Source organism: Gekko japonicus, unplaced genomic scaffold (genome assembly GCF_001447785.1).
Source record: "Gekko japonicus isolate JY-2015 unplaced genomic scaffold, Gekko_japonicus_V1.1 scaffold6267, whole genome shotgun sequence".
In the NCBI taxonomy this organism is placed as follows: domain Eukaryota; kingdom Metazoa; phylum Chordata; class Lepidosauria; order Squamata; family Gekkonidae; genus Gekko; species Gekko japonicus.
In genome coordinates this window covers 9077-33756 of record NW_015161610.1, presented here as the reverse complement: position 1 = coordinate 33756, position 24680 = coordinate 9077, and the positions used below count along the sequence as shown (strand labels likewise).

At 44.2% G+C, this 24680-nt stretch overlaps 1 protein-coding gene across 1 annotated transcript; it reads right to left on the bottom strand.

The window, feature by feature from the left end:
- Positions 1-7: 7 nt before the first annotated feature.
- LOC107125876 (cytochrome P450 2J2-like) lies at positions 8-13173 on the bottom strand (the record flags this gene model as incomplete). Its single annotated transcript, XM_015429338.1, has 6 exons — positions 13080-13173; positions 12442-12591; positions 11779-11939; positions 10911-11087; positions 8349-8490; positions 8-27 (listed from the first exon to the last, which is right to left on the bottom strand). Coding segments are annotated over exons 1-6 (744 nt in total), but the record flags the coding sequence as incomplete, so codon positions are not given.
- Positions 13174-24680: the final 11507 nt, after the last annotated feature.

The window sequence follows — 24680 nt, the reverse complement described above, 5'->3', positions numbered from 1 at the left end:
CATCTTCTATCTCCTTGTAGACTTTCTCTAGGGAAAACAGCACAAAAAGTTATTATGTGCACTGCACTTCCCTGTACCTCATTCATGAACCAGTGAAAGTATTTGATATCATATATTTTAAAAATTGGAATTAAATAGAGCTGTAGGCTTGGGTCATGAAGCAGCACATATTAGCTATGAAACGAAACAAAAAAAAAATTCAAGGAATTTGAGTTCTTTTACCCAAAATTGGTCCTCAAGAGAAGTATCCTTTACATAAGTCTAACATGAGTTCCAGAGTAAAAGGATTAAGTCTGTGTATAAACAGTTCACAGCTTGTGCAAATCATTCTCCCAGGGCAAAGTGAAAGTATCGAAGTGAGACAGATGCTTAACCAACAACTGTCTTTGTAACCCTATCCAAAATAGAACGAAGGGAAGTGAAATGGTGGTAGGTGATAAAAGTCTGAACATGTTTCAACAACTATTGTAAAAATTCAGGATGCCACCTTAAAAAGAAACCACTGACCTGTTTTTAGAAATAAATTTTGATTCTAGGAGTGGCTAGTGGACCTAAGCCACCACTGGGTTCCCTGATTCTGATCGGACCTAATGACCCACTCTCAGGGTCCATGCACCAAAGCAGAAACACGTGTAGAAGGCACAGCCTTCTGCTCCATTGTTTGACAGGGACTGGCCCTTTAAGAGGACACTGCCTGATGATCAGCTAGGAGATAGCCTTGAGCCAGGGGTGGGGAAAGGAGGAGATGAGTCACAGCTGGGATATGGGGGTGGCAATTCTAGAAACCTATAATTTTTTTACATTTTTTCCTGTAGTTTTTTAAAATAATTGATGTTTTGGGACTGCTTGGACCAGGGGTCATTTCCTGCAGGAACATGCAGCAAGCCCCACCCCCTGCTCCCAGCAGCCCTCAGTCAGAGCAAGAAGCAGCCAGGTAAGCTGCAGAGGCCCCACCCCCGGTCCTCCCGGTCCACAACAGTCCAGTGGCACCTTTAAGACCAAGTTTTATTCAGGCACAAGCTCTCCCTCCTCTGTGAGGACAGATCTCCACGTTCCCCCCCCCAATAGCTAGCAATCAAAAACAGTCCAGTGGAGCCTGAGCGGTGGGTGTTACCTTCTGCCAAATGTCCGGTGATGTCAGGGGGAGTGACATATGCAAATAAGTCATGCTAATGAGTTATACTAATGAACTCCTGCACCTCTTTTTCTACAAAATGACCCCTGACCATCACAATTTACATCTGGGGTGGTTAGCAGTAAATACTGTCAAGTGTAGGCCAGTTAATGAACTTTGCTATGGTCTCTTTCACAGGCCAAAGTAATGATTATTTGCTTGGTGTTGTGACTGGGTGGAGGAATGTGGTGTGAGCATCAATTAATCCCTAAATCCATAGAACAAAATACATTTCTGGCAGCAACACTTAAAATATGGGACTGGGGAAAAAAACTTACACTCAACAATCCTGGTTCCCTACAGGAATAGAAAGAGGTGCTTTTGCAGCTTGGACATTAAATGGCTTTCAGCAAATACAAGATTTTTTTGAAAAGGGGGAAGTTCACTCAAAGAGATACTTTGAAGAAAAAATAAACTCTACAATATCGTGGCTCAGATGTTAGCAATTAAAAAGTATGATAGAAGGGTTAAAGGATACAGGGACTCTCACTTGGCCCAAAACCAATTTTGAAAAAGTCATCAACAAGTCTTCGAACAGTTCAAAGGGACTTCTTTCAATAATGTACAAGATTTTATTTGATATTGAAAAAGAACAAAACATGTCTTACAAAACTTCTTGGGAAAAGGATCTTCAAAGGGAAATAACACCCCAATAATGGCTATCTATTTGGGGATCCAAAGCAAATAATTTAAGAATTTTTAATATTAGGCTGCAATTTTTCAAAATGTTTACAAGATGGTACCTTTCCCCAGTCCGACTAAAACATATGCACCTGAGCTATAGTTCGATATGCTGGAAAGGATGTGGAGAAAACAGTGATTTATATCATTGCTGGTGGTCCTGCTCCGAGATACAATCTTTTTGGGTACAGATACTGGAGGAAACCAATAAAATAACAGGCCAAAATATCCCGCTAGAGCCAGCTATCATATTATTAAACTCAACAATTACAAAAGATAATCAAGAAGTATATATATCAGACCTCACTTCTACATTATTGGCTACGGCAAGACTGAGTATAGCGGCCTCATGGAAATCTCCCAAACCTCCTACCATTCAGAATTGGCGAAATAAATGTTGGGATCATTTTATAATGGACAAGATTGCAGATAAATATGAAGGGCAAATGAGTAGTCATACGGGATCTCATACCAAATTAGTGCGCAGGTGGTTCCCTTTGATCACATATTTCGTGGAAAATGATTTCCTACCCTCAAACCGTAACTATCTGGAATGGATACATTTTTTAATTTACAAGTGTGTTAGGCTGAGCTCTTAGACTGAGTACAAGGCTAGTTATGTGTAATACACAGATACTGAGTTGAAATTGATTGGAAACACGTAATATATTTTTCAGAATGCATGTTTGCATTGTTTTAATTAAATAACACTTTGAAAACCAAAAAAAAAAATTAATCCCAAAATCAATACATGCTACCTTCTTGAGGAAAGTGGCACTGGGCTGTAGGGGGTTCCTTCCAAAAATATCTGCCCAGCCTCTTGCCCGAAATAGGGTTGCCAGCCCCCATGTCCCAGTGGGGGATCCCCTTGGTTTGCGGGCTGCAAAAAGCAACAAAATCTTCATTTTGAATACAAAATGTAGAGTCTCTGACTTTAGAAGCAATGACTCCTGATGTAGCACTGATTAACAAACCCCAGGTAGACCCTGCCCTGGTTTTGCAGAAGTTTGTTTAGTATTTTACTAATGAGAGAACTGCAAAGTATGAGAACATCTGGCTGTTAGACCCAGCCATTCATTTACAAAGATGCACAGGTTTGAATCCAGCAATTCTCTTGCCTCTCCCTGTGGAGGGGAGGGAACTGAGTTCCCCTCATGGTTGCTTACGGGAATTAGAGGCAGTTGCCAACCTCCACCCTGACATTTGGGACATACCTCTCCCCAACCCGGACCTTTGTTTATTCCCTGATGGGTCTGCCAGTAGCGATGCACGGGGGCAGCCCCAAGTCGGTTATGCCATTGTAAATTGGGGGGGAGGGGAGGAAGGCCCAGAGTCAGCTGTTCTCCCTTTACATCTGAGCACTCAGGCAGCAGAACTTTTGGCAACAGGAGTCAGCGTTAACATCTATACTGACTCTCGCTATGCTTTGGAGAGTGTCAGGGGATGGGACAAATTTGAAACCACTGGGGTTCCTAACAGCGGCAGAAACACCAGGTGCATATGTATGGCACGACTGCTGGTTACCAAGTCACAGCCGCTGGAGCTTGTTGTAGTTCATTGTGATTGTTTTGGAAATGCGCAAACCAATCGCACAACTAAATTTGCCATTTGTAAGAAATCAGAGTTACAAATGGGGGTGCAGGCATCTCTGGCATCCCCTGATTTTAGTTACAAATGGGGGTGCAGGCATCTCTGGGATCCCCTGATTTATTTACAGTAGTATCAGCATTCCAGCAAGCTGCTCCATAGAAGGAAAATGACCTCTGGGTGTGCAGAGGTGTCACTCTCCGGCCGTGGCCGCCCCTCCCGGATAAGATCTTTGTGAGACTGGTAGCACTGTGTAGTAATCACCCACACAGGCCACTTCGTGCCCTGCATGGGAATGGGGGAGGGTAGCGACCCAAGTCTTAAAACAATGGTATGCCCCAGGAATCCATCTAGAAGCAAAATGGGAGACGCAGACTTGCCACACCTGCCAAAACCACAAATAAAACAAAGTGCCTACCCTATTTGTTTTGGAGCATTCCAACATCTTTAAACTGATTTAACACTTTGTCAAGGGTATGAATATTGTTTAATTGTTATTGATATATTTTTAAGTTGAATTTCAATTTTAAGTTGACTTGTAGCCACAGGGCTTAGGGCCATCATTTATTGCTAATGTGTTTAAACGCTTGAGGCAGTGCAGATTACTCATGCAGCACATACACAAAGAGCTCAGGGGCCATAGAAAGGAAGAATGGGTTCATAAAAGACAAATTGAAAAGATTTGTGAAGCAACAGGTTTAAATTTGTTGGAAGCATTGCCTCTTGTTCATTTACACATTAGGAATAAGCCTAAAAGAAAATATAGGTTGATCTTATTTGTGATTTTGTTTGGAAGGTTTCCCTGTGTATTATAACCCTCATAGGCTGCAAAGCCTGACTGAAGAAAGTGATTCTGTGACTAAATATATTTTGTTCTCGCTACCCCTTTAAAGGTACTCCATTCTGAAGTCTAGAACTCCCAATCTGTCCCGGCTGATGTGGCTTGCCATGACATCCAACCTGGCAATCAAGTCTGGCTACTGACGCACAGTATCAAAGCATTCGCTTGCCCATCACAGGGAAAGCCTCCTGTGACGTTTCTGACCACCACCACTGCCAAGGGTCGAGGGAACCAATACCTGGATTTACGTCTCTCACACACGACGGGTCGTGTCTCCAATGGAACCCAAGCCTGAACTACCAACAGCTGCTCCAGATGCCTATCTGGACCTGCAGCAGGTGGAAGTGACAGAAGCCGAGGCCCTACCCAGACCTGACACACTTTGTTACCTGTGTCATACCAGCAGCCGTCCCCGCTCCAGTCATTCCAGTTACAGTGAAACCCTGCAATCTGCATCCTTGCAGGCAATGTTTGCACGCCTGCCACCTGTACAAGCCATCTTGGCGTGCAGAGCCAGTACTCTGTTGTTCCAGCCAGTGTTTTGTTGTTTCGGTTTGAATCAGCCTTTGTTCCAGCTTTGTTCCTGAACTTTGACTTTATTCCTGAATAATAAAGTTTGCAAGCCACCAGCCGACACAGAACTCTTATGCCAGCTCAGGACTCTAGTGAGAGTGACTGTAGTGAGTTTGAGTTTAATGAACCAAGATTTTCCAGTGAACTTTCTCCATTCACCCCATTAGAGACTTCTAGTACTGACTCTAGCAAATGTAGGGAACCCAGATTCACTATTGAACTATTTCCAATCATTCCTGTAGAAATCACTCCCTTAGAAGATTACAGCATTCCAATTTGTTCCAATTCCAGCTTTGCATCTAGTAATGACTCAATTGCTTTTACAGTAGACAATTTTGATCTTTTCTCTAACCCTTTTCATTTAGGTAATTCTTGACCGGAAGAGTATTTGTGGGTTTCATTTCGTTGTAAACATTTTTATTTAGATGTGTATGAGCAAGATTATCAGGAAGAATATTTAGATATTTTCCTTGATCTTTTATTTAAAGAATGCAGTATTGTTAGGTGGTTTTGTAATCTTGGTATGTTTTCTCGCTATTTCTTGTGCAGCTATATGTATTCCTTCTCTGTTTTCTTTTGGGATCAAAATAGTCTCTAACTCCACAGCAGCTATATCACCACAACAATGTAGAATAGACAATGTAGAATAGACAGCTTCTTGCAGCCTATTGTGTTTGGGTTCATTTTAAACCAAAAATTGGGGATTGTGGAAAGAAATTTTAGAAATATAGAAGGTTTGGGTTTAAAAATGAACCAAAATCCATGTATCTGTCTCTGTCTTTGCTAGCAAAACAGCAAACAGGCTTGGCCTGCCTCACTGAAACAAACCCCATGATTCTTTGCCAACCATTTGTTCCAGGCAGAGCATTCCTCTCAGTCACATACTCAAAGGTTTACCCATTCCATTCCCAGGATCCGAATCAATGTAAATTCCCATAGGTTTGAAACTCAATTTCCTACACAATAAAATGTATCTAACAGGAAAGGCCATTTGGGCAGTGACAGACTTCAATCCATAAGGCAAACTGACTCCTGAGATACAGGAATTCACACACCTCACTTCCATCTCAAAGATAACATCAAAGAATAGTTTATCTTCCAGGTTGGGAACACCAGGAAAGAAAACAATGATACTGTGCTGGTCCTGTAAGCAAAATGTAACTTTTGGAGTGTGAGACGCAAGGAAGCAATCTCAACTTCAAAATGTTAATTTACACCTGTACAACTGTAAAACAATCTCAACTTCAAAATGTTAATTTACAACTGTAATTTAATTACTGGGGGGCCTCTTTGATCATTTGGTATAAATGCTAGTCAGTCTCAACAGACTTTCGCTGGCTCTTGAAGGATCAGGAGAGGTTTTACTCTCTAGAGACTTTGGGAGTCAGCCCGAAAGCCTTTCATTTTCTGCATGCTTTGGGGTGTGTGTGAAACTTTACTTGCATGTTTTATTTTTTGTGTTTTCACTAAATAGGACTGTACTGTGTTGGCAACTGTCATAGTGTCTTGCTAGCCACCTTGCCTGGCAAACCTTGGGATGTTTTTCTTAATAAAGATAAGTTTTATTGTAAGAAGAGACCCTTGCTTGAGTGTCTCTGCCAGCGCTTAGTGGTTTTCAAACTCGCACCATTCGCCTTATGTAAGGAGGCAACACTCAGGGGACACATGAACCAAAGGAGAGTGTGGGTGGCATGGGTGAACGCATTCACAGACATGTGCAGCCACATTTTCTCATGACACTGGCTAGTGGGGGAAACCCCTCCCCTAAACTGGGACATCACCACATGATGTCTCTGATGTGATGACAACACCCAAAAGTGATGACATGACTCGGAAGTGACATCATTGCATTGGGGGTGGAGTAAAACTTTACTTGCATGTTTTATTTTCTGTGTTTTCACTAAATAGGACTGTACTGTGTTGGCAACTGTCATAGTGTCTTGCTAGTCACCTTGCCTGGCAAGCCTTGGTATGTTTTGCTTAATAAAGATAAGTTTTATTGTAAGAAGAGACCCTTGCTTGAGTGTCCCTGATGCGATGACATCACCCAGAAGTGATGACATGACTCGGAAGTGACATCATTGCGTTGGGGATGTTGTGCGGTGGACGATATGGTTTTTGGGCAAACTCTATGGTTTAAGCCCAATTTAACTACAAAGAAATGGCACTGGAAGGAAAAAGAAGGTGATTGTCATAGATGACTCCCTGCTGAGGGGTACGGAATTTCATGTTTCCAGGCCTGTCCTCCTGGCTCGAGAGGTGTGTTGCTTGCCAGGGGTGAAAATTAAAGATATTATAGAGAGGATTCCTAAACTCAAACCTACAGAGCATTACCCATTTGTGATGGTCCATGTGGGAACTAACAACATGACCGTGAACAACATACAAAACATTAAGGCTCATTATGAAGCTCTTAGGAGGAAGCTGAAGGAAATGGGAGCACAGGTGGTGTTCTCTTCAATCCTTCCTGTCATAGGAAGGGGAATATGACAGGAACACATGATACGTGAGGTGAACCACTGGCTGCATTGGTGGTGTCGGCCGAAGCAGTTTGGATTTTGGGATCACGAGCTAGGTTTTCTGGATGACAACCTACTAGCACATGATGGATTTCATCTGTAAAGGTTGGGGAAGAATGTGTTTGGCAGAAACCTGGCAAGATTTATCAAGAGGGCTCAGGGGGAAAGGAGGGCATGTCTCCCCACCTACTCTTCCTTCTCCAGCCAGCCCACTTGCTGGAGAAGGAAGAAGAGGCGAGTAGACATGACTGGCTTCCGTGCCTGGCCTTCTCCAGGTGCCCCGTGGCTGCAGGGTACCTGGAGAAAATCTGGCTGGGAAGCCAGGCATTTTACTTCCCCAGGAGGGTGAGGCCTGGGCTTGTTTCTGCCGGAGAGCTGCTCTGGGGCGCTCCAGTAGGAAACAACCCCTGCTTCTTTGAAAAATGAAATGAAACTGATATGAACTCCTATGGCAGATTTTATTTGTTAGTTCATTTTGTCCAAGTTTTTCCTGCTTCCTTTTAGATAGCTCATAGCAGCATGTTTTATTACCTTTCATCCATTTTATTTTTGGTGAGAGAGAGTGACTGGCCCAAGATCACCCAGTGAAATCTAAGATCATCTGACCATTGAGGATTTGAATCCTGGCTAGATTGCAGAATCTAGTTATGTCAGACTAGTTTTCTCAGATGGATATTAAACATCTTTATTGTGGTTCTGATTCAGTCAAGTCTTTCTAAAACTACAAGAATAAACTAATCCATTTTACCCATTTTCCAATGAAATTACATAAAATTCTTGGTACTTTTTTATAATGTCATCTGCTTCTCACACCACTTTCCTTTGCAGGTAATTGCTGCTGTATTCATTGGAACTTACTCCCAGTTAACAATGAATAGGGTTGTACTGTTAATTAGCTACTCAGTATGAAAACTTAAAAGAATGAGGATATAAGGGTGGCCTTTCTTTAAGTCAATATAGAAGTCCTTCTTACCTTGGATGTCTGGGCGATTTGCCATGAGAAGCAATGTCCATCGCAGTGTCAAGGATATTGTTTCTGTTCCTGCGATGAAGAGGTCAAAAATACTGTGTGCCAGATTGTCTTCATTGTAAGTAGAGTTGGGGTCATTCTTGCTCTGTTGTTGATGGTAAAGAATGTGAGTCAGCATGTTCAACAAATTCCAAGCATTTTGATTCAGAAGCCATGGATATAAGGCCCTTTCTGCTCTGACATCTTGCTCTGCAGAATCCGAAGAGTCAAGCCTTAAGGGCTCACTTAGCAATAGCATGCATTCCCTCCGCACTAGTTTCCCCTCCCCTTGCAATCATACCCAAAGCCACATTCTACTAGAAACCTACAAATGCCACGAGTCTGATCCATGGGTCCAGGCATATTTTGTCATTCAAGGCAAAACCGCCAAAACAAACAGCAAAGGTATTAATAAAAATCAAATATATACTTCAGAAGAAATAAAATCTGACCAAACTAAATATCCATTCATTGATGAACAATATATTCACAACCTATGGAATATTCCATTTATTAACCATGTGAGATCCAACGTCTTTCTCAGTAGTCCCTTTAAGAAAATAATATATACAGAATTAAAATAGTCAATGTATATTTGAATTTCATTGACCCATGTTCAGCCAGCCAGCCATTCTTACAAAGATTTTCTAAAACCATAGCATGTTTGGAGGCATGTTTGGTCCTGTTTACATAGAAGCAACCTTGAGAGGTGCATATTAAAGCTTAGGAGACCTGGGCCATAAAGAAACTGAATAGTATTGTCCTGTAAAGAAATTGGAATGAGACTTCCTAATGTTGTTCTTTGTTCCTGAGGAAGGACCAGAAGTCTGAAACACTGCATACTACCCAGGAAACGTGTTGGATATCTACTCTGGACTTTGTTTTTTCCCTTCTATGGATCCTGTGAACTTCTGTATCTTCCAATGATGGATTATATGTATAGATTCATTTCTGATTACATGTGCATTTCACTTTGTTGAAGTCTCCTTTTGGATTTACTTTTACAGGTAATTCAGCTCACAGTTGTCTCTTGTTGTCCCTTGCTATTTTCTAAAACCATAGCAGAATCACTGAGTGGGTAAAATCACTTGGAAAAGACTGGTTTGTAATTTCCATTTTTAGAGACTTGTTTAGCTTATTGATTAAAGGATATGTCTGCAGATTGTATACTGGAATTTTTCAGAGACCATGTTCTGTTTCACCTGGCTCAGGCAAACCTGTTTTTCTTTTAAGGACATGCAGGCTTTTTAGAGACTTTTGAGACACATAATATACACATGTCCCTAACAATCTGAAGAAGTGGTATACAGAATACAGAAGAGTATAAAATTTAAGTATCCAACACACACAAATTAGAAACAATAAGTATATTATAACCATTTATAAAATCATGTTAACAATGCCGTAACTTGACAATAGCGTAACAGCACATTGGCCCCGGTAACACCGCAGGAAAAGCCAGGGCGGAAGTGCGGCTTTTTAGAGCCACAGCAAAAGAGAAGCGCGGCAGCGGGATCAGACAGATCCCCCGAGCTGCCGCTCATATGCTCCCCAGCGTGATCAGATGTGAGGGGGAAGCCACGGACAGGAGAGCGAGGTGAGTCAGCTGTGCATGTGTGCGCCCACGCAGTTTGGCAGGGGCCTCACATACTGTGGGAGACGGGCGCATCGGCAATCACACGGCCGCCCGTGCCGCGGATTTTCCAGTAGGCAGTAGTGTTTTGCAGCGGATTTTTTACTCCGCATCTTCAGCTGGAAGGGACGGGTTGGGGGCGGGTGCGTGACACTTGCCAGATGTTGGCATCTGATCGTGCCGGTTTAATCTGCCCTCAATCTATCCGTTCCGCAGGGCAATTCCTCCCGTGTGACTGGGGCCACAATAATTCTATCCACAATACAATTAATATTATTTGTATCATATCCTGACCTGGATAGCCAAAGTTAGCCTGATCTCGTCAGATCTTGGAAACTAAGGAGCATCATCCCTGGCTAGTATCTGGATGGGAGACCACCAAGGAAGACCAGGGTCATGACATGAAGCCAGGCAATGGAAGACCACCTCTGAATGTCTCTTGCCTTGAACACCTGATGGAGTTCCCATAAGTCAGCTGTAACTTCATGGCAAACGACAACGACAACAAATCGTATAAAGAACATATATAGAATGCTGATGTACTGTAACATCAGAAACTGGGCTGTTCTTTACTTTCTACTCTTCTTTGGTCTGAAGGGTTTCCTCCCTTTTTTGGGGGGTTGCTTAGAAACCTGAAGGCAATACTTGGGGAAATGCTGCCTCTTCAGATGAATCAGCTGCCTTTCCATCAAGACTACACAACACCTGTGTGATGCAAGGGGGGGGGGGTCACAATTTCTGAGCTGGAGAGGAGATCTCCATTCCGTTTTCTAAGCCTGAAGCGCATACAGTGAAAGAGGACTACAGGTTTCAAATAATGCCGTTTGCATCCATTGTCAATATTTCCCTTTTTATTGAGGTTATCTGATTTCACGTAGAAGGTGAATACTTACTTTCTCCATCTGAAACAGATAGAAATCAATGAAATCTTGTGGCTCATGGACAGCGTGATGCTCCTTATGCTTTTCTATCTCCTTCCTTGCAAATGAAAGCACAGCCTCTGCGCTTGAAAGGGTCTTCTTGTGAGGCCCCGGGAGGCGATCCATAATCCATGGGAAAAAATCATAGAGCTACAAATAAGATGAAAGCGAAATCCTATCACTAGTATAACATGGCTCAGTCTAGCAAAATAACTGCTGGGGTTCTCAAATCACCCTTAATAGACAAGTATAACCACAAATAACACCCACCAAGGGAAGACCATCAACAATTCACAACTATATCTGATCAAAACTGTACATTACATTCATTAAAGTATAAATATGGCCTAGTGGTCATATGACTTTTTAAATTATTTTCCCAGCTGTTCACATATTGTTCCTCAATAAAACTTTTCAATTCATTTCAGATAGACTACTGAGTCTGTGTTTCTCACTGGTTCAGCATGGCCCATACGGGTAAAATAAGCTGTAGATTTAAGCAATATATATCACCTAGTCAATATAGGAAATCAATATAACAAAAGGATGATCAGCCAGCAGAGGTACAGTGTAAAAAATGCCCTTAAATCCAACCCCATGAACAAAAGGCCTCCATACTGATGTCTCCTTTTCCATTGGTCATTATCAGATTGAAAGTCTTCTCATTCTGACAGAACCCATTCAGACCACAAGGTTTGAGTCAATCAATGAATACGTGAAATTCTTCTGCATCCCCAGTCACCTGAAAAGGTTCATCTGAAAGATGGAAGGAAAGGAAATCTGGGAGACGCCTGTCTGACCTAATCTCTGACCTAATCGGAAAGCAAAGAAAATGACTTACAGCATGACCGAAGCTACCTGCAAATGCAAAGATATAGTCAATGGCTTCCATCAACTTGATGAATTCTTTATCTTCAACAGAAAACCGGTGTCCAAAAGCCACAGCACAGATCATATTGCAGATGGAATTACTGATGGGCATTGTAGGGTCAAATGGCTGCCCTGCAAATAAAGTTGGTTGCAACTTCTGTGAGCACTCAGAGTCAATTTCATAGTGGAGTTAGGTTACAGATAGTAAGATCTTTGCAATCTTAAGAGTGGTTTAACTTTCAGAAAACATTTTAAAATGCATCAGGGTATTTCTGAGAACATACAACATCGACAAATATCTCCTCACACCCAACCGCAGCAGGTTTTAATAAAGGTCATTCTGAGATGTCATCTAGGGTTCCACAAGTCTACTGCCATCTTTTCAAGGGGGGGGGAGTAGACCTGGTGTATGGACTCTGGACTCCAGGTTGCATGCCTTTGAAAACAGAAGCAGTAGACCTGGAGTCCAGACATCAATTCTATCACTCCTCCGTTGACAGTGATATAGTCACTTCCGTTGCTTGCTGGCACCTCAAAATGCCAGTGGGGGAACATTGTGCAAAATTAGGCTGACGTGCCAGCGTTGATAGACTACAGCAACCTTTGGCCAGCCCAGTTTCCTGACATTATATACCTTTAGCACGTGCAAAAGTCTCAACAAGCTGATGGGCCTCCTCTTCTACTTGGTGCTCCGTGCCTTTCTTCCCCAGTCCCAGCTTCCGCATGGTGGCTAGCCCGAACTTCCTCTGCTGCTTCCACGTGTGGCCATTTGACATTACAATGCCTAAGGCCATAAAAAATCAATGAGAAGTTAGTACTCAAAGCAATTTTTGAAAAAGAATAATTTGAAACATGGCAGCTTGCAGCCGGACTACGCATTTTTATGACTTATGGATTTCAAGATGATATGGATTTTCAAGGAACTATATGAGTCCACTCCATGATGAATGTATCTTGGACTATGGAGTGAGACACATTGAAACTTTAGGGACTTTATTTCTCTGCACTATTGTTGTTTCTTGTAAGAACACCTTGGCTTTATCTAGTTACTAGGTGCAAGCCTCATTGCGGGAAGAGAGACAACGAGTCCTAGAGAGAGGCCACTGGAAGCCCCCCCCCAGGGACTGGCAAAGGAGAGTGTGGCGGCTCCCCGGCGGCCAGGCTCGCACCTCCCCCCGCCACGCACTGGAGGCATTGGGGCAAGCCAGCTGGCCTCGTCTCTCCTCTATCGGCGTGGTGGAGGCGGCAGCTGCCGAAGGCGGAAGGCCTCACCCGTCCACAGTGCCATGCGCTGGCAGTGACAGGCCCAGCCGGGCGGGCTGGCTCCTTCCCTGCCCTCCTGCGCATTCACTCGAGGGTCCGGCATGGCAATGCGGTCAGCCTCACCCCTCTCCCCACCGGCCGCCCGAGCAAGCAAGCAAGTGGCACACGTAGCGGTGGAGCGGCGGCAAGCGAGGGACGGCTGCTCACCGTCTGTTCCAGCCGTGCGCGTGCCAAGCCGGCTAGTCTCATCCCTCCCCCCACCCCCCCAGCCAATGGCATGCCAGTTGCCCCGAGGGGCAGCTGGCAGGCCAATGGCTGAGGGAGCGCATTTCCTCTCGCCACCCCATAGGCCAGTGGCCACCCCAAATCCCTTTTATTATAAGGAAAGATATGGTTATTGTGTTATTGAACTTGGTATTAAAATCATTATTTTTATAACATTTTTGTTCACGTTTAGTGATTTCAGCCTGTGGGTTTTTTTTTTACTTTCTATGTTTCTTGTAAGCTGGTTCCCCTCCCCCCTTTTTTTGCTTTCCTTCTATGTGGCTATCTTCCGGAAAGCTACCCCTTCTTTATAAACTATACAACTGCCATGCAGATGTGGCATCAGTCCTTATCTGGTTCAGTGATATATGACTGATATTGGCCAGCTATGTTTGCTTTGGGATGGAAGGCAGCATGGTATGGCCTGATTGCATCAGATTTGAGTTTATTTATTATTTCAATTTATGTCCCGCCCTTCCCACAAGTGGGCTCAGGGCAACTCAGAACAATTATTCAATTGTGATCTGCCCTGAGTTGTGATCCGCCCTGAGCCCGCTTGAGGGAAGGGCGGGATACAAATCCAAATAATAAATGAATAATAAAGATGGATACAATCCTAAAATATTTCAATTAGATAATAAATAACAGTATTAAATCAATACAATAAAACCAATTAAGAAATTTAAAGTGGGCAGTGCGGTATATTCAATTTCAGCTCTTACATCCGGGAAATGAGTGGGCCAGTGCTGAGCCATAATGGTCTCATACAGCAGCAATAGGAAGTTAAACAGGGTCAGTACCAATGCTCCCTCTAAGCTGTGGAGTCTTGTGAGCAAAAGTTCTACTTTGTGAGCTCCTGGCATTAAAGTTGTGAGTGAGCAATTTGGCTGCTGCATAAATTAGTTTGCTCTGGAGCCCTCCTTCCTGAGCCAAGACAAAAATGTGTGAGCCGGTGGCTAAAAAACTGTGAGCTAGCTCACACCAACTTAGATTAGAGGGAACACTGGTCAGTACCAAGAAAGGCTCTGTACCACCAAGGGAGCCTCTTCCGAGGAAGGTAATGGCAAACCACCTCTGCTTGTCCTTTGCCTTGAAAAATCCTCACCAGGGTCTCATCTGAATTGACCACAGTGTACACGAACACACATTTGTTTTTGAGAAGCAAAGCCCACACTAACTTCCATCTTCCAGCAATCAAAAATCCAGGGCTGGTACACACAAGATATTTCACCCTGTACAAGCCAGCTCGACCATTTCCATTTTTTATGCTATTTTAATTAGGCACATAAGGAATTTTATATGGAATGTATTTGACAATTGAACTCACCTTATTCTATTGTAATAACTAGATGGGATGTGATCACTGGGTTGTCGTATTCAGATGCACTGGTGCTCTGAACTGGTGTGCATTGGGCTTTCCCAAAACAGCACATGTGCAAAAATACCGCCAATCCAAACACATGAGCAGCAAATTATGTCACTAAGGATGAATTTGATGAACACCAGAGTGTAGGATTTTCCACCCAAATAATGCATTTATTTATGACAGGTGGATGATGATTTGTGATCATAGAGAGCTCAGGCTCCTCAATCAGGTCAAACCACACAGGGCTTCATAAGAAGATAACTGTTTATTAGTGTTTCCAGTATTAAAGAACACGTGTACAGATTGTATCAGGAATGACCATCAGTATAAAGGCCTCTGACTTATAGTAAACTCGAACATCCCCTCTATGAGCACAAGCCAATGCTTATAGTCCACGCGGGTGGGAAAAAGCAAGCTGGGAAGCAGGCAAAGTGCAAAAGCCATTAAGTTTCCCAGCCGAGTTAGTTGCAGCTGGAGACAGCAAGGTCAAGCATGAGATAGCGCACAGAAGCAGGACAGGGAAGAGCTGAGAACGAGGAGGAGGGCACCCCTCCACATTCCAGATCTATGACAGGGCTACCTGACAACAACAAATGCCTATATCAATCAATAGTTTAGACAATTTCGATAAAAGTAATTAAAACAATACTGTACAACAATATACTCGTCTGAAGGCGTTTGATGACATTTTATACCCTCCCCATGGAGGGGGGAAGGGCAAGAAATTGAGGCCAGTCTTGATGGTAAACTGCTACTATCTTCAGCCATAGGCCTGGTGGAACATTTCTATCTTACAGTTTCTGCGGAACTGAACCAGGTCTTGTAGGGCATGAGTGTCACCAGGCAGAGAGTTCCACCGGGCTGGGGCCAGGGCTGAAAAGGCCTTGGCCCTGGTGGAGGATAGCCAGATATCTTTTGGGCCAGGGATTACCAGGGACTATCTATGGGTATGTCACACAGAGAATGGTTGATGTACCTTCATGCAGAGGAGAAGGAGAAGAAGAGGAGGAAGAAGAGATTGGATTTATACCCCTCCCTTCACTACCGGAAGGAGTCTCAGAGCAGCTTACAGCCAGTTTGGTGAAGTGGTTAAGTGTGTGGACTCTAATCTGGGAGAACTGGGTTCGATTCCCCACTCCTTCACTTGCACCTGCTGATGTGACCTTGGGTCAGTCACAAGTTCTGGCACAGCTGTACTTGAAAGAGCAGTTTGTGACAGAGTTCTCTCAGCCCCACCTACCTCACAGGGTGTCTGTTGTGGGGAGAGGAAGGGGAAGGAGTTTGTAAGCCACTCTGAGACTCTGAGTGAAGGGCGGGGTATAAATCCAATGTCTTCTTCTTCTTTGTCTTCCTTCCCCCTCCCCACAACAGACACGCAGTGAGGTAGGAGGGCACGAGAGATCTCTTTCAAGAACTGCTCTTAAGAGGACAGCTCTGAAAGAATATGTAACTGACCAAAGGTCACGCCAGCAGCTGCATGTGGAGGAGTGGGGAATCATACCCAGTTCTTCCAGATTAGAGTCCAGGCTCCTAACTACTATATCACTACACGTTCACAGTGACAGTGGGGCATCCACACAGCAGTTTTCTCCTTGCTTTCCATGCCTCAGCGCTCTGCACCCACTATTTCCTCCTCTGGCACCCACATGCTTCCTCGGGCTTTTTACAAATATTAGCAATTACTATAGTGCCAATGTGCAAGAAGGCAAAAGGGTTCTATTGCCATGATCTCCTAGCTTCTTCTTCTTCTTTTTTTCGCCCCCCGGAGGGGATTTTTCATTGCATTTTTTTATATTTTACAAACTACAACGAAAAATTGGGAAGGGTAACTACATCTAGGGAGATAGGAAAGAAAACCACAACTAACCAAACCCCCAAGATTAGGAGATCATCACAACAGCTTGTATAAATGTTAATCTTAAATTGCTAATATTACTTTGAACATAGTCGGCTATGCTAATTTTTTATCTTTTTATCCAAAGTTTTAACCATTCAAGAGAACCCCCAGAGCATGCCACAATAAAACTAAAGTTTAAAGGCACACTTCAGAGTCCTTCAGCCTTCATTTTGTCTTATCTTTTCTAATCCTCAATTTATATGTACGCTTGGGGGCAGCCACCCCCTTATCAGAAAGAGAGTCCTCGTCGGAAGACCCCGAGTTCAATTCGCCACTGGATTTACTGTCAACTTCTTCCTTCTCAAACTCAGCTGGCTTTCCCAGCTGCACTCTCAGGAACTCATGTGCTTTGGAAACAGAGTCACTCTTTTCTTTTTTATCATGTAGTTTGAAAATGACTCCTTCAGGAATTAACCATCTGTAGACAATGCTGTTTGTTTTAAGAAAAAGCATTAAATCTTTATATTTCTTTCTCTTTTACCTTATTTCGAATGGAATGTCTTTTAGAATCCTGATAGTGTTGTCCCCGATTTTCAAAGGTGTTCCTGTAGTTGCTTTCAGGATAGAATCCCTCATGTGTCTCTTTGAGAATCTAGCCACTATTTCCCCAGGCAGATTATTCTTTTTGATGTACATGGAATAGGACCTATAAACCACATCCATTTCGCTTGCAAGATACTCCGCTTTCAAATCTGTAACTGGGGCTAATGCTTCACTCAGGAGTTGCCTTAGATTCTCACCTTTTAATTCTGGGACCCCTTGAAACTGTAGGACCAAATTTGCTTTCTCCATTTGCAGGTGTAAAAGTTGTGATTCTTCAGAGACTTGTTTCTTTTCCAGCTTTTGCACCTTTTTTCTTGACTTTTTTTTAGTGTTGGCGTCCATTTCCTTCACCTTCTCAGCTGTTTCGTTATTTTTAAAGTCTCAGTCAGTTGGAGCTGCTGAGTTGCAAGATTCTGGTTTAGATTTGTCAGCTGTTATTCTATGTTAGTCATCTGGTCCAGCAGAGGGCGCAAGGACTCTGCCAACATTTTGGAGAGCTCGGTGGTCTCTTCTGGTCGAGGGCTCAAGCCAGCTGGTTTCACTTTTACTGGTTTGTCTTTCTCTGCCCTCTTCCCCGCCATCTTTATGGATTGTTTACTTCTATGAAAACTTGCTAAAGTCTCTGAAATACACGCATACGCTTATCCGCACTCTGGTAAGTCTCTCAAAAAGATTTCAATGCTTTTTCTTCTGCTCCCCCTAAGTATTTTGTTGTTTAGTTCATGCGTATGGGAGGGGCCCCTCCCCCACTTGGTTTTTTTTGCCATTCCGTTGGAGGTAGCTTTCTTTTTAAATTCTCGTTTCACTTTAACCTGACTCACAGTTCATTGTTGGTCATACGACTTCACTCGGCATATGTTTAAAACACTCGATGTCCAACCCTTGTCCCGGTCAGTGGCTCTAGATCCATATGGACACTCAGCAGCAGGACCATCGGGGTGGAGGAGAGCCTCAATTCCCCAGCATCATGCTGGTGAAGAGGCCACCCCTCAAAAGCCCCATGGCTAGGAGCCTTTTGCCAAGGCTCCGAGGGGGGTAGCGACCCATCGCCCCCTCCTTTCTGCTGGTGTGCAGATCACACCCCCAGGAGATCCGGGAGATTCGTCTGCCAGCATGTCACCATAAACCGGAAAACGATCTCCTAGCTTCTTGAATAGCCAGCCGTGATGCCCCTTTCTTACCCACACAGCGTGCCTACCACCCTTCACAACCTTTGTCTCTTAGTTTCAGAGTTACAAGTAGGCCAGGCCATCATAAGAACATAAGAACATAAGAGATGCCAATGCTGGATCAGGCCAATGGCCCATCCAGTCCAACACTCTTGCCAATGGCCCATCCAGTCCAACCCTCTTTCACACAGTGGCCAAAAAATCCATCAGTTTTGCCCCTTCCCACCAATCACCAAGAATACAGAGCATCACTTGCTCCAGCCTGAGAGTTCCTATGTATACCTTGTGGCTAATAGCCACTGATGGATCTCTGCTCCATATGTTTATCTAATTCCCTCTAGAAGCTGTCCATGCTTGTAGCCACCACCACCTCCTGTGGCAGTAAATTCCATGTGTTAGTCACTCTTTGGGTGAAGAAGTACTTCCTTTTATCCTTTCTAACCTGACTGCTCAGCAATTTCATTGAGTGCCCTTGAGTTCTTGTATTGTGGGAAAGGGAGAAAAGTACCTCTTTCTCTACCTGCTCTATCCCATGCATAATCTTGTAAACCTCGATCATGTCACCCCTCAGCCGTCATTTCTCCAAGCTAAAGAGCCCCAAGCGCTTTAACCTTTCTTCATAGGGAAATTGTTCCATCCCTTTTATCATTCTAGTTGACCTTTTCTGCACTTTTCCCAATCCTTTTTGAGGTGTGGTGACCAGAACTGTACACAGTATTTCACATGAGGTCACACCATCAATTTCTACAGGGGCATGATGATACTGGCTGATTTGTTTTCAATTACTTTCCTAATAATCCCCATCACACATCATTACCCTTCTTGTCTCTTTTAAAATATATAGAGAGACATGACCATTCCACGTGTCAGATGCTTTCACTCACAGAAACAGCAGCAGATAGGGTAGCCCAGCCCCCTTTAACAATTTCCTCTCCCTCTAACACTGCACAGAGTTCCATTCAAATACTGCCACCACTGACACATGTCCCAAAGTATATAGAGAAACCAGGATTTTAGCCTGTGTCTGTCTGTCTCTGGTAGGGTGGGGGTTCTTTCAGTTTGGTGTAGTGGTTAAGTACACAGTGTAGTGGTTAAGTGCTCAGATTCTAATCTGGGAGAACCGGGTTTGATTTCCCACTTGCAGCTGCTGGATGACCTTGGACAAGCTGTAGTTCTGGCACAGCTGTTCTCTCAATGACAGTTCTGGAAAGAGCTCTCTCAGCACCTACCTCACAGGGTGTCTGTTGTGGGGAGGGGAAGGGAAAGGAGTCTGTAAGCCACTCTGAGACTCTGAGTGAAGGGCGGGGTATAAATCCAATCTCCTCCTCCTCCTCCTCTTCTTCTACAACAACCGGCCCACAGGGTTAAACAAACCAGAAGTTAAACTTTTATTTATTATTTGAACATAGCACTGAAGAAAGACAGGTAGCAGTTACAAAGGTTCTTTTCCCCTGAACTCTTGAACTGTTTCCCTGTTCCAGCATTTGGGATCTCTTGCTACGAATATACTTTTTAAAAATTCAGCTCTAAACAGCTCCTCCCCACAGCTTCACTCAGCCAGACCCTGACTCAACTCACAAACTCTGTCTTCAACTCTCTTAACTGCTGTTCTCCAGCTGTCTCTCCCTAACATTCTGTCAGCTTCCTTTGGTTGCCCTCAGGGAGAGGTGGAACCAGACCCATCCGTCACACCAGCTTTCTTAATTGAAATGGCTTCTAGCCCTTTTCTGTACAAACCACAATGACAAGGGCTATTTTTTTAAAAAAAGAAAGAAAGCTGGCAATTCAGAGATCATGACAATGAACAGTTATAATGTTACTATACATTATGTATGCTATACATTATACATGTATAGTATGCATACTATACTTTATGCATGCATTTATTAAAAAAGTTATACCCCATCTTTCCCATAACTCAAGACAGCTTACAAATTCAAATTTAAAAGCATACAGACTAGAATGAAACCCTGCATACCCATCCCCCAAATTCTTGCAGACTACACCCTACCAAATAGAAGGGTCTTGAAATGTCTCCTTAAAACCACTATGGACTGCACCGCCTTATTTAGGGTTGCCAAGTTGCGGTGGGGGATCATGTGTCTTTGCAGAATCCGTGGCACGGGGATGGTGAGACACATTGCACCGCCCTTGCCAGGACATGACGCTACGTGTCGCTCTGGCAACGGGGCTCCAAACAGCGAGATTTGGGAGCCCTAGCCTTATTTCCTCATGGAGCCCATTCTATAAGCTATGGTGGAAAATTAACAAGCTAACCCTAAGCAAGGTAACGGGTAGCAGGTGGTAACCTGAGGACTGCACCTTACACACAGGTATATGAAGTGAGAAGTGGTGTTTCTAGTATGTGGGTCATAAACCTTGAATGGCTTTAAGGGTCATAAAAGAATCTTTAATTGAACCCAGAAACTATAAGCAAAAGTAGATCAAGATGGGTAGCCATGTTAGTCTGTCTGTAGCAGTAGAAAAGAGTAAGAGCCCAGTAGCGCCTTAAAGACTAACAAAACTTGTGGTGGGGGATGAGCTTTCCTGAGTCACAGATCACCTCTTCAGATACAGCTAGAATGTGAGTTCATCTGTCCTATGTATTGTAAAGTGGAGTGCTTTCAGATGCCAAATGGCATTAGCAGGCAAATGACAATAGAAGGTGTGATCAGATTAGGTGTGATGTGCAGAGAGGTGTGAAGAAACCAGGCATTGGTAATGAGACAGGAAACCTAGGTCTCCATTCATCCACTTTAATTGAATGGAGACCTAGGTTTCCTGTCTCATTACCAATGCTGATTTCTCCACTTCAAGTGACTGAGCTGGACAAGGTTCAGCTTACACAATAGTGGCGGGGGGGAACTTTTCCAGCATCACTGACACCTCATAGGCCTGCAGATGGACTGTATGGCATGCTCTCACTCATTCATCTTCAGTCTTCCACCAATAATATTCTAGTCATCTCCCCAAATAGTTAGTGCTATCAAATAATTTCAGACACTAATCTGTTAAACTGTGCTATCAAATCGCTTCCAACTTATGGAGACAGACTTGCAGGGCTCTTTTTGTAGCAGGAACTCCTTTGCATATTAGGTGACACACCCCTAATGTAGCGAATCCTCCAGGAGCTTACAGTAGCCCCTGAAGAGCTTGGTAAGCTCTTGGAGAATTGGCTACATTAGGGGTATGTCACCTAATATGCAAAAGAGTTCCTGCTACGAAAAGAGCCCTGAGACCCTATGAATTAATGACCTCCAAAATGTTTTAACGCTATGAATTAATGACCTCCAAAATGTTTTAACGTTAACAGCCTTAGTTGCCGTAGATTTTCCAGGATGTGTGGCTGTGGTCTTGGCATTGTAGAACCTGACTTTTTGCCAGTAACTTTGCTCTACTTATTTCTTTAGCTTTTCTGCTACGCTGAAGGGACACAAGAACCATTCCATACTTTCTCACAACAAAAAGAATCTTCAAAACTCCACAGGCTAACCACATCTATGAACTACAGGTCTCCCCCATCCTATAATTATGCATTTGATTTTCCCCCTCTAAATGGACAACTTTACATTGATTCCCATTGAAATTCATTTTATTTGTTTTAGTCCAGTTTTCCAGCCTGTCAAGATCATCCGGTAACCTGACTCTTTCTTCTAACATATTTGCTACCCCTCCCAATTTGCTATCATCTGCAAATTTAATAAGCATTCCCTCTATCCCTTCATCCAAATCGCTGATAAAGATTTTGAACGAAACAGGTCCCAAGACAGATCCTTGACGCACTCCACGTCATTCCTCCCCAAGAAGATGAGGAACCATTCACAAGCACTCTTTGGGTGCAATCTGTCAACCAGTTAAAGGTAAACGTTCCCTTGCTCGAAAGCCAGTCGAGTCCAACTCTAGGGTTGTGGTGGTCATCTCCGTTTCAAAGCGAAGAGCCAGCGCTGTCCGAAGATGTTTCTGTGGTCATGTGGCCGGCATGACTAAACACCAAGGCACACAGAATGCTGTCACCTTCCCACCAAAGTGGTCCCTATTTATCTACTTGCAATGTCTTGCTTTCGAACTGCTAGGTTGGCAGGAGCTGGAACTAGAGACGGGAGCTCACTCCATCATGCGGCATACTCGGGTCTCAAACTGATGAACTACCGACCTTCCACAGCCTGCAGTTCAGCGCCTTAACCACTTGAGCCACTGCAGCTCTACCAGTTACAGATCCACTTAACAGTCATAGGAGCCAAACCACATTTTTCCAATTTGTCAACAAGAATATTATGTGGAACCTTATCAAAAGCCTTACTGATATCAAGATAAACGATGTCTACAGCATTCCCCTGGTCCAGCAAGGTAGTAACTTTCTCAAAAAAAAGAGAAAAGAAACGAGAGAGATAAGGTTAGTCTGACATGACTTGTTCCTGAGAAACCCGTGTTGGCTCTTAGTAATCACAGCCATCCTTTCTAAATGCTCAAGGACTGTCTTTTGATGATTTGCTCTAAAACTTTCCCAGGTATAGACATCAGGCTGATGGGACGATAGTTACCCGGATCCTCCTTTTCCCCCTTCTTGAAGATGTGGGACAACATTTCCTTGCTTCCAGTCTTCTGGCACCTCACCTGTTCTGTAAGAATTCTCAAAAATAATGGACAGAGGCTCAGAAATCATGGCTGTGTCATTGATCTGAAGGAATAAATCTTCACCAAATCTGAAGGAGTTGCAGGCGAGGACAAACTTTGGAAAGCCTGGTAGCGAGGTCAGCTGTGGTGTTGTTAGAGATGGTGTTCCTGATACCCTGTAGTTCATCTTTGTGGGGGATGTCGGTGTATATAGACTCAACATCCATGATGGCCAAAACAGTGTTTCCTGGAAGATTGCATTTTTCTCAGGAATTTGTGGTGTCTCACACATAAATGGGGGATTGATGATGTCATTCTTTGCAGAATCTGACATCTTTTCATGTCTTCTGTATAGTTCTTCTGTGTATTGTTCCCATCTTTCCTTTATGTTGACCTGTTCAGTTAATGTATTTCTGTGCTGATCTCTCAGCATGCCTCAAAATACTTTAAATTTCCCTTTGGTTTTTCACATCTTGTGGACTAGATCTCTTGTTCCACCTGTTTGCTTATTTTCTTCTATTTCTTTACAGTGTTTCTTACAATGGTTCTCCCTCTCTCCATGTGCAAGTGTTGTGTCCGCTGACCACCACCAGGGGCCAACGAACACTCCAGAGCTTGACTCTGGAGTAACAATGGGGACTAGGCTCCTGGTCTCTCCACTGGGGGACCAATGGGACCATGGCGGGAGATTTAAACCCACCAACGGGACCTAGGGGTGTGTCCCCAGGTATGTATATAGTTGCCTAGTCAGCCATTTGTCTTTGTCTTTTGTTGTGTACCAGTAAACCATGCTGATTGCTACATCAGTCTCCATGGTTTCTTCATGCGCTTAACCCACTACACATGAATGGCGACGAGGATGGGATCCCGCTGAGCAAGCCAGCTGGGCTGTCGGGACTCAGTGAGGGAAAACAATGCACCACTACCTATGCTCCTCCGAATGAGGAGCAACGAGCAAGCAGCTTCCCAGCCACAGCCGCAACCGACCAGTGCAATAGCCCTTGCTCTGGGATCAGGGCTGGTAACGCCCTTTGATACAAATCGTCCACAACAATGGGGAGCCTGGATCACCGGCCTGAAGCAAGTCCTGATTTTCTATCAGGTGATGGATGAGGCCAGGAAGAAGAGGCTCCTACTTGGGTCATGCAGACCCGCCATCGTAGAACTGGCCCAGTACCTCCTCTCCCCTAAGAAGCTTGAAGACTGCACCTTCGATGACATCGTTTCAGCCATTCAGAACCACTACACGCCAAAACCTTCAGAGATGACGTGCCACGTGGCATTCCACCAGCGGAGTCAGCAAGGCCGCGAAAAGGCCATGGAGTTCCTTGCTGAGCTCTGCCGCCTGGCTTCCGAATGCAAGTTTGAGGGACACCTGGACCTGTCCCTGCGAGACCGTTTCATCACCGGTCTTCGGGAAGAGAAGCTGCGATGATGCATAATGGAGAGTGAGACGGTCACCATAGCGTTGGCCACCATCACCGCATGGGAGAGGGGTCCACCACACCCAAGCACCACACCGCACCCCAGCCGCAAACACAATCTCCGCCCACCAGCAGCCCGGCGCAGCAGCTCCAGGGTGTGCCAGTTGCAAGGACCAGCACGACAGAGAGGCATGCAGGTTTTTAGGTGCCGTTTGTTGGGACTGTGCGGGCACACTGGCCACATCGCCCGAGCCTGTCGCTCCAAAGCCTCCAGCCAGGCCCAGCCACCGCGTCACAGAGCAGAAGCCCACTTCGAGGACGGCGCAGAGACCA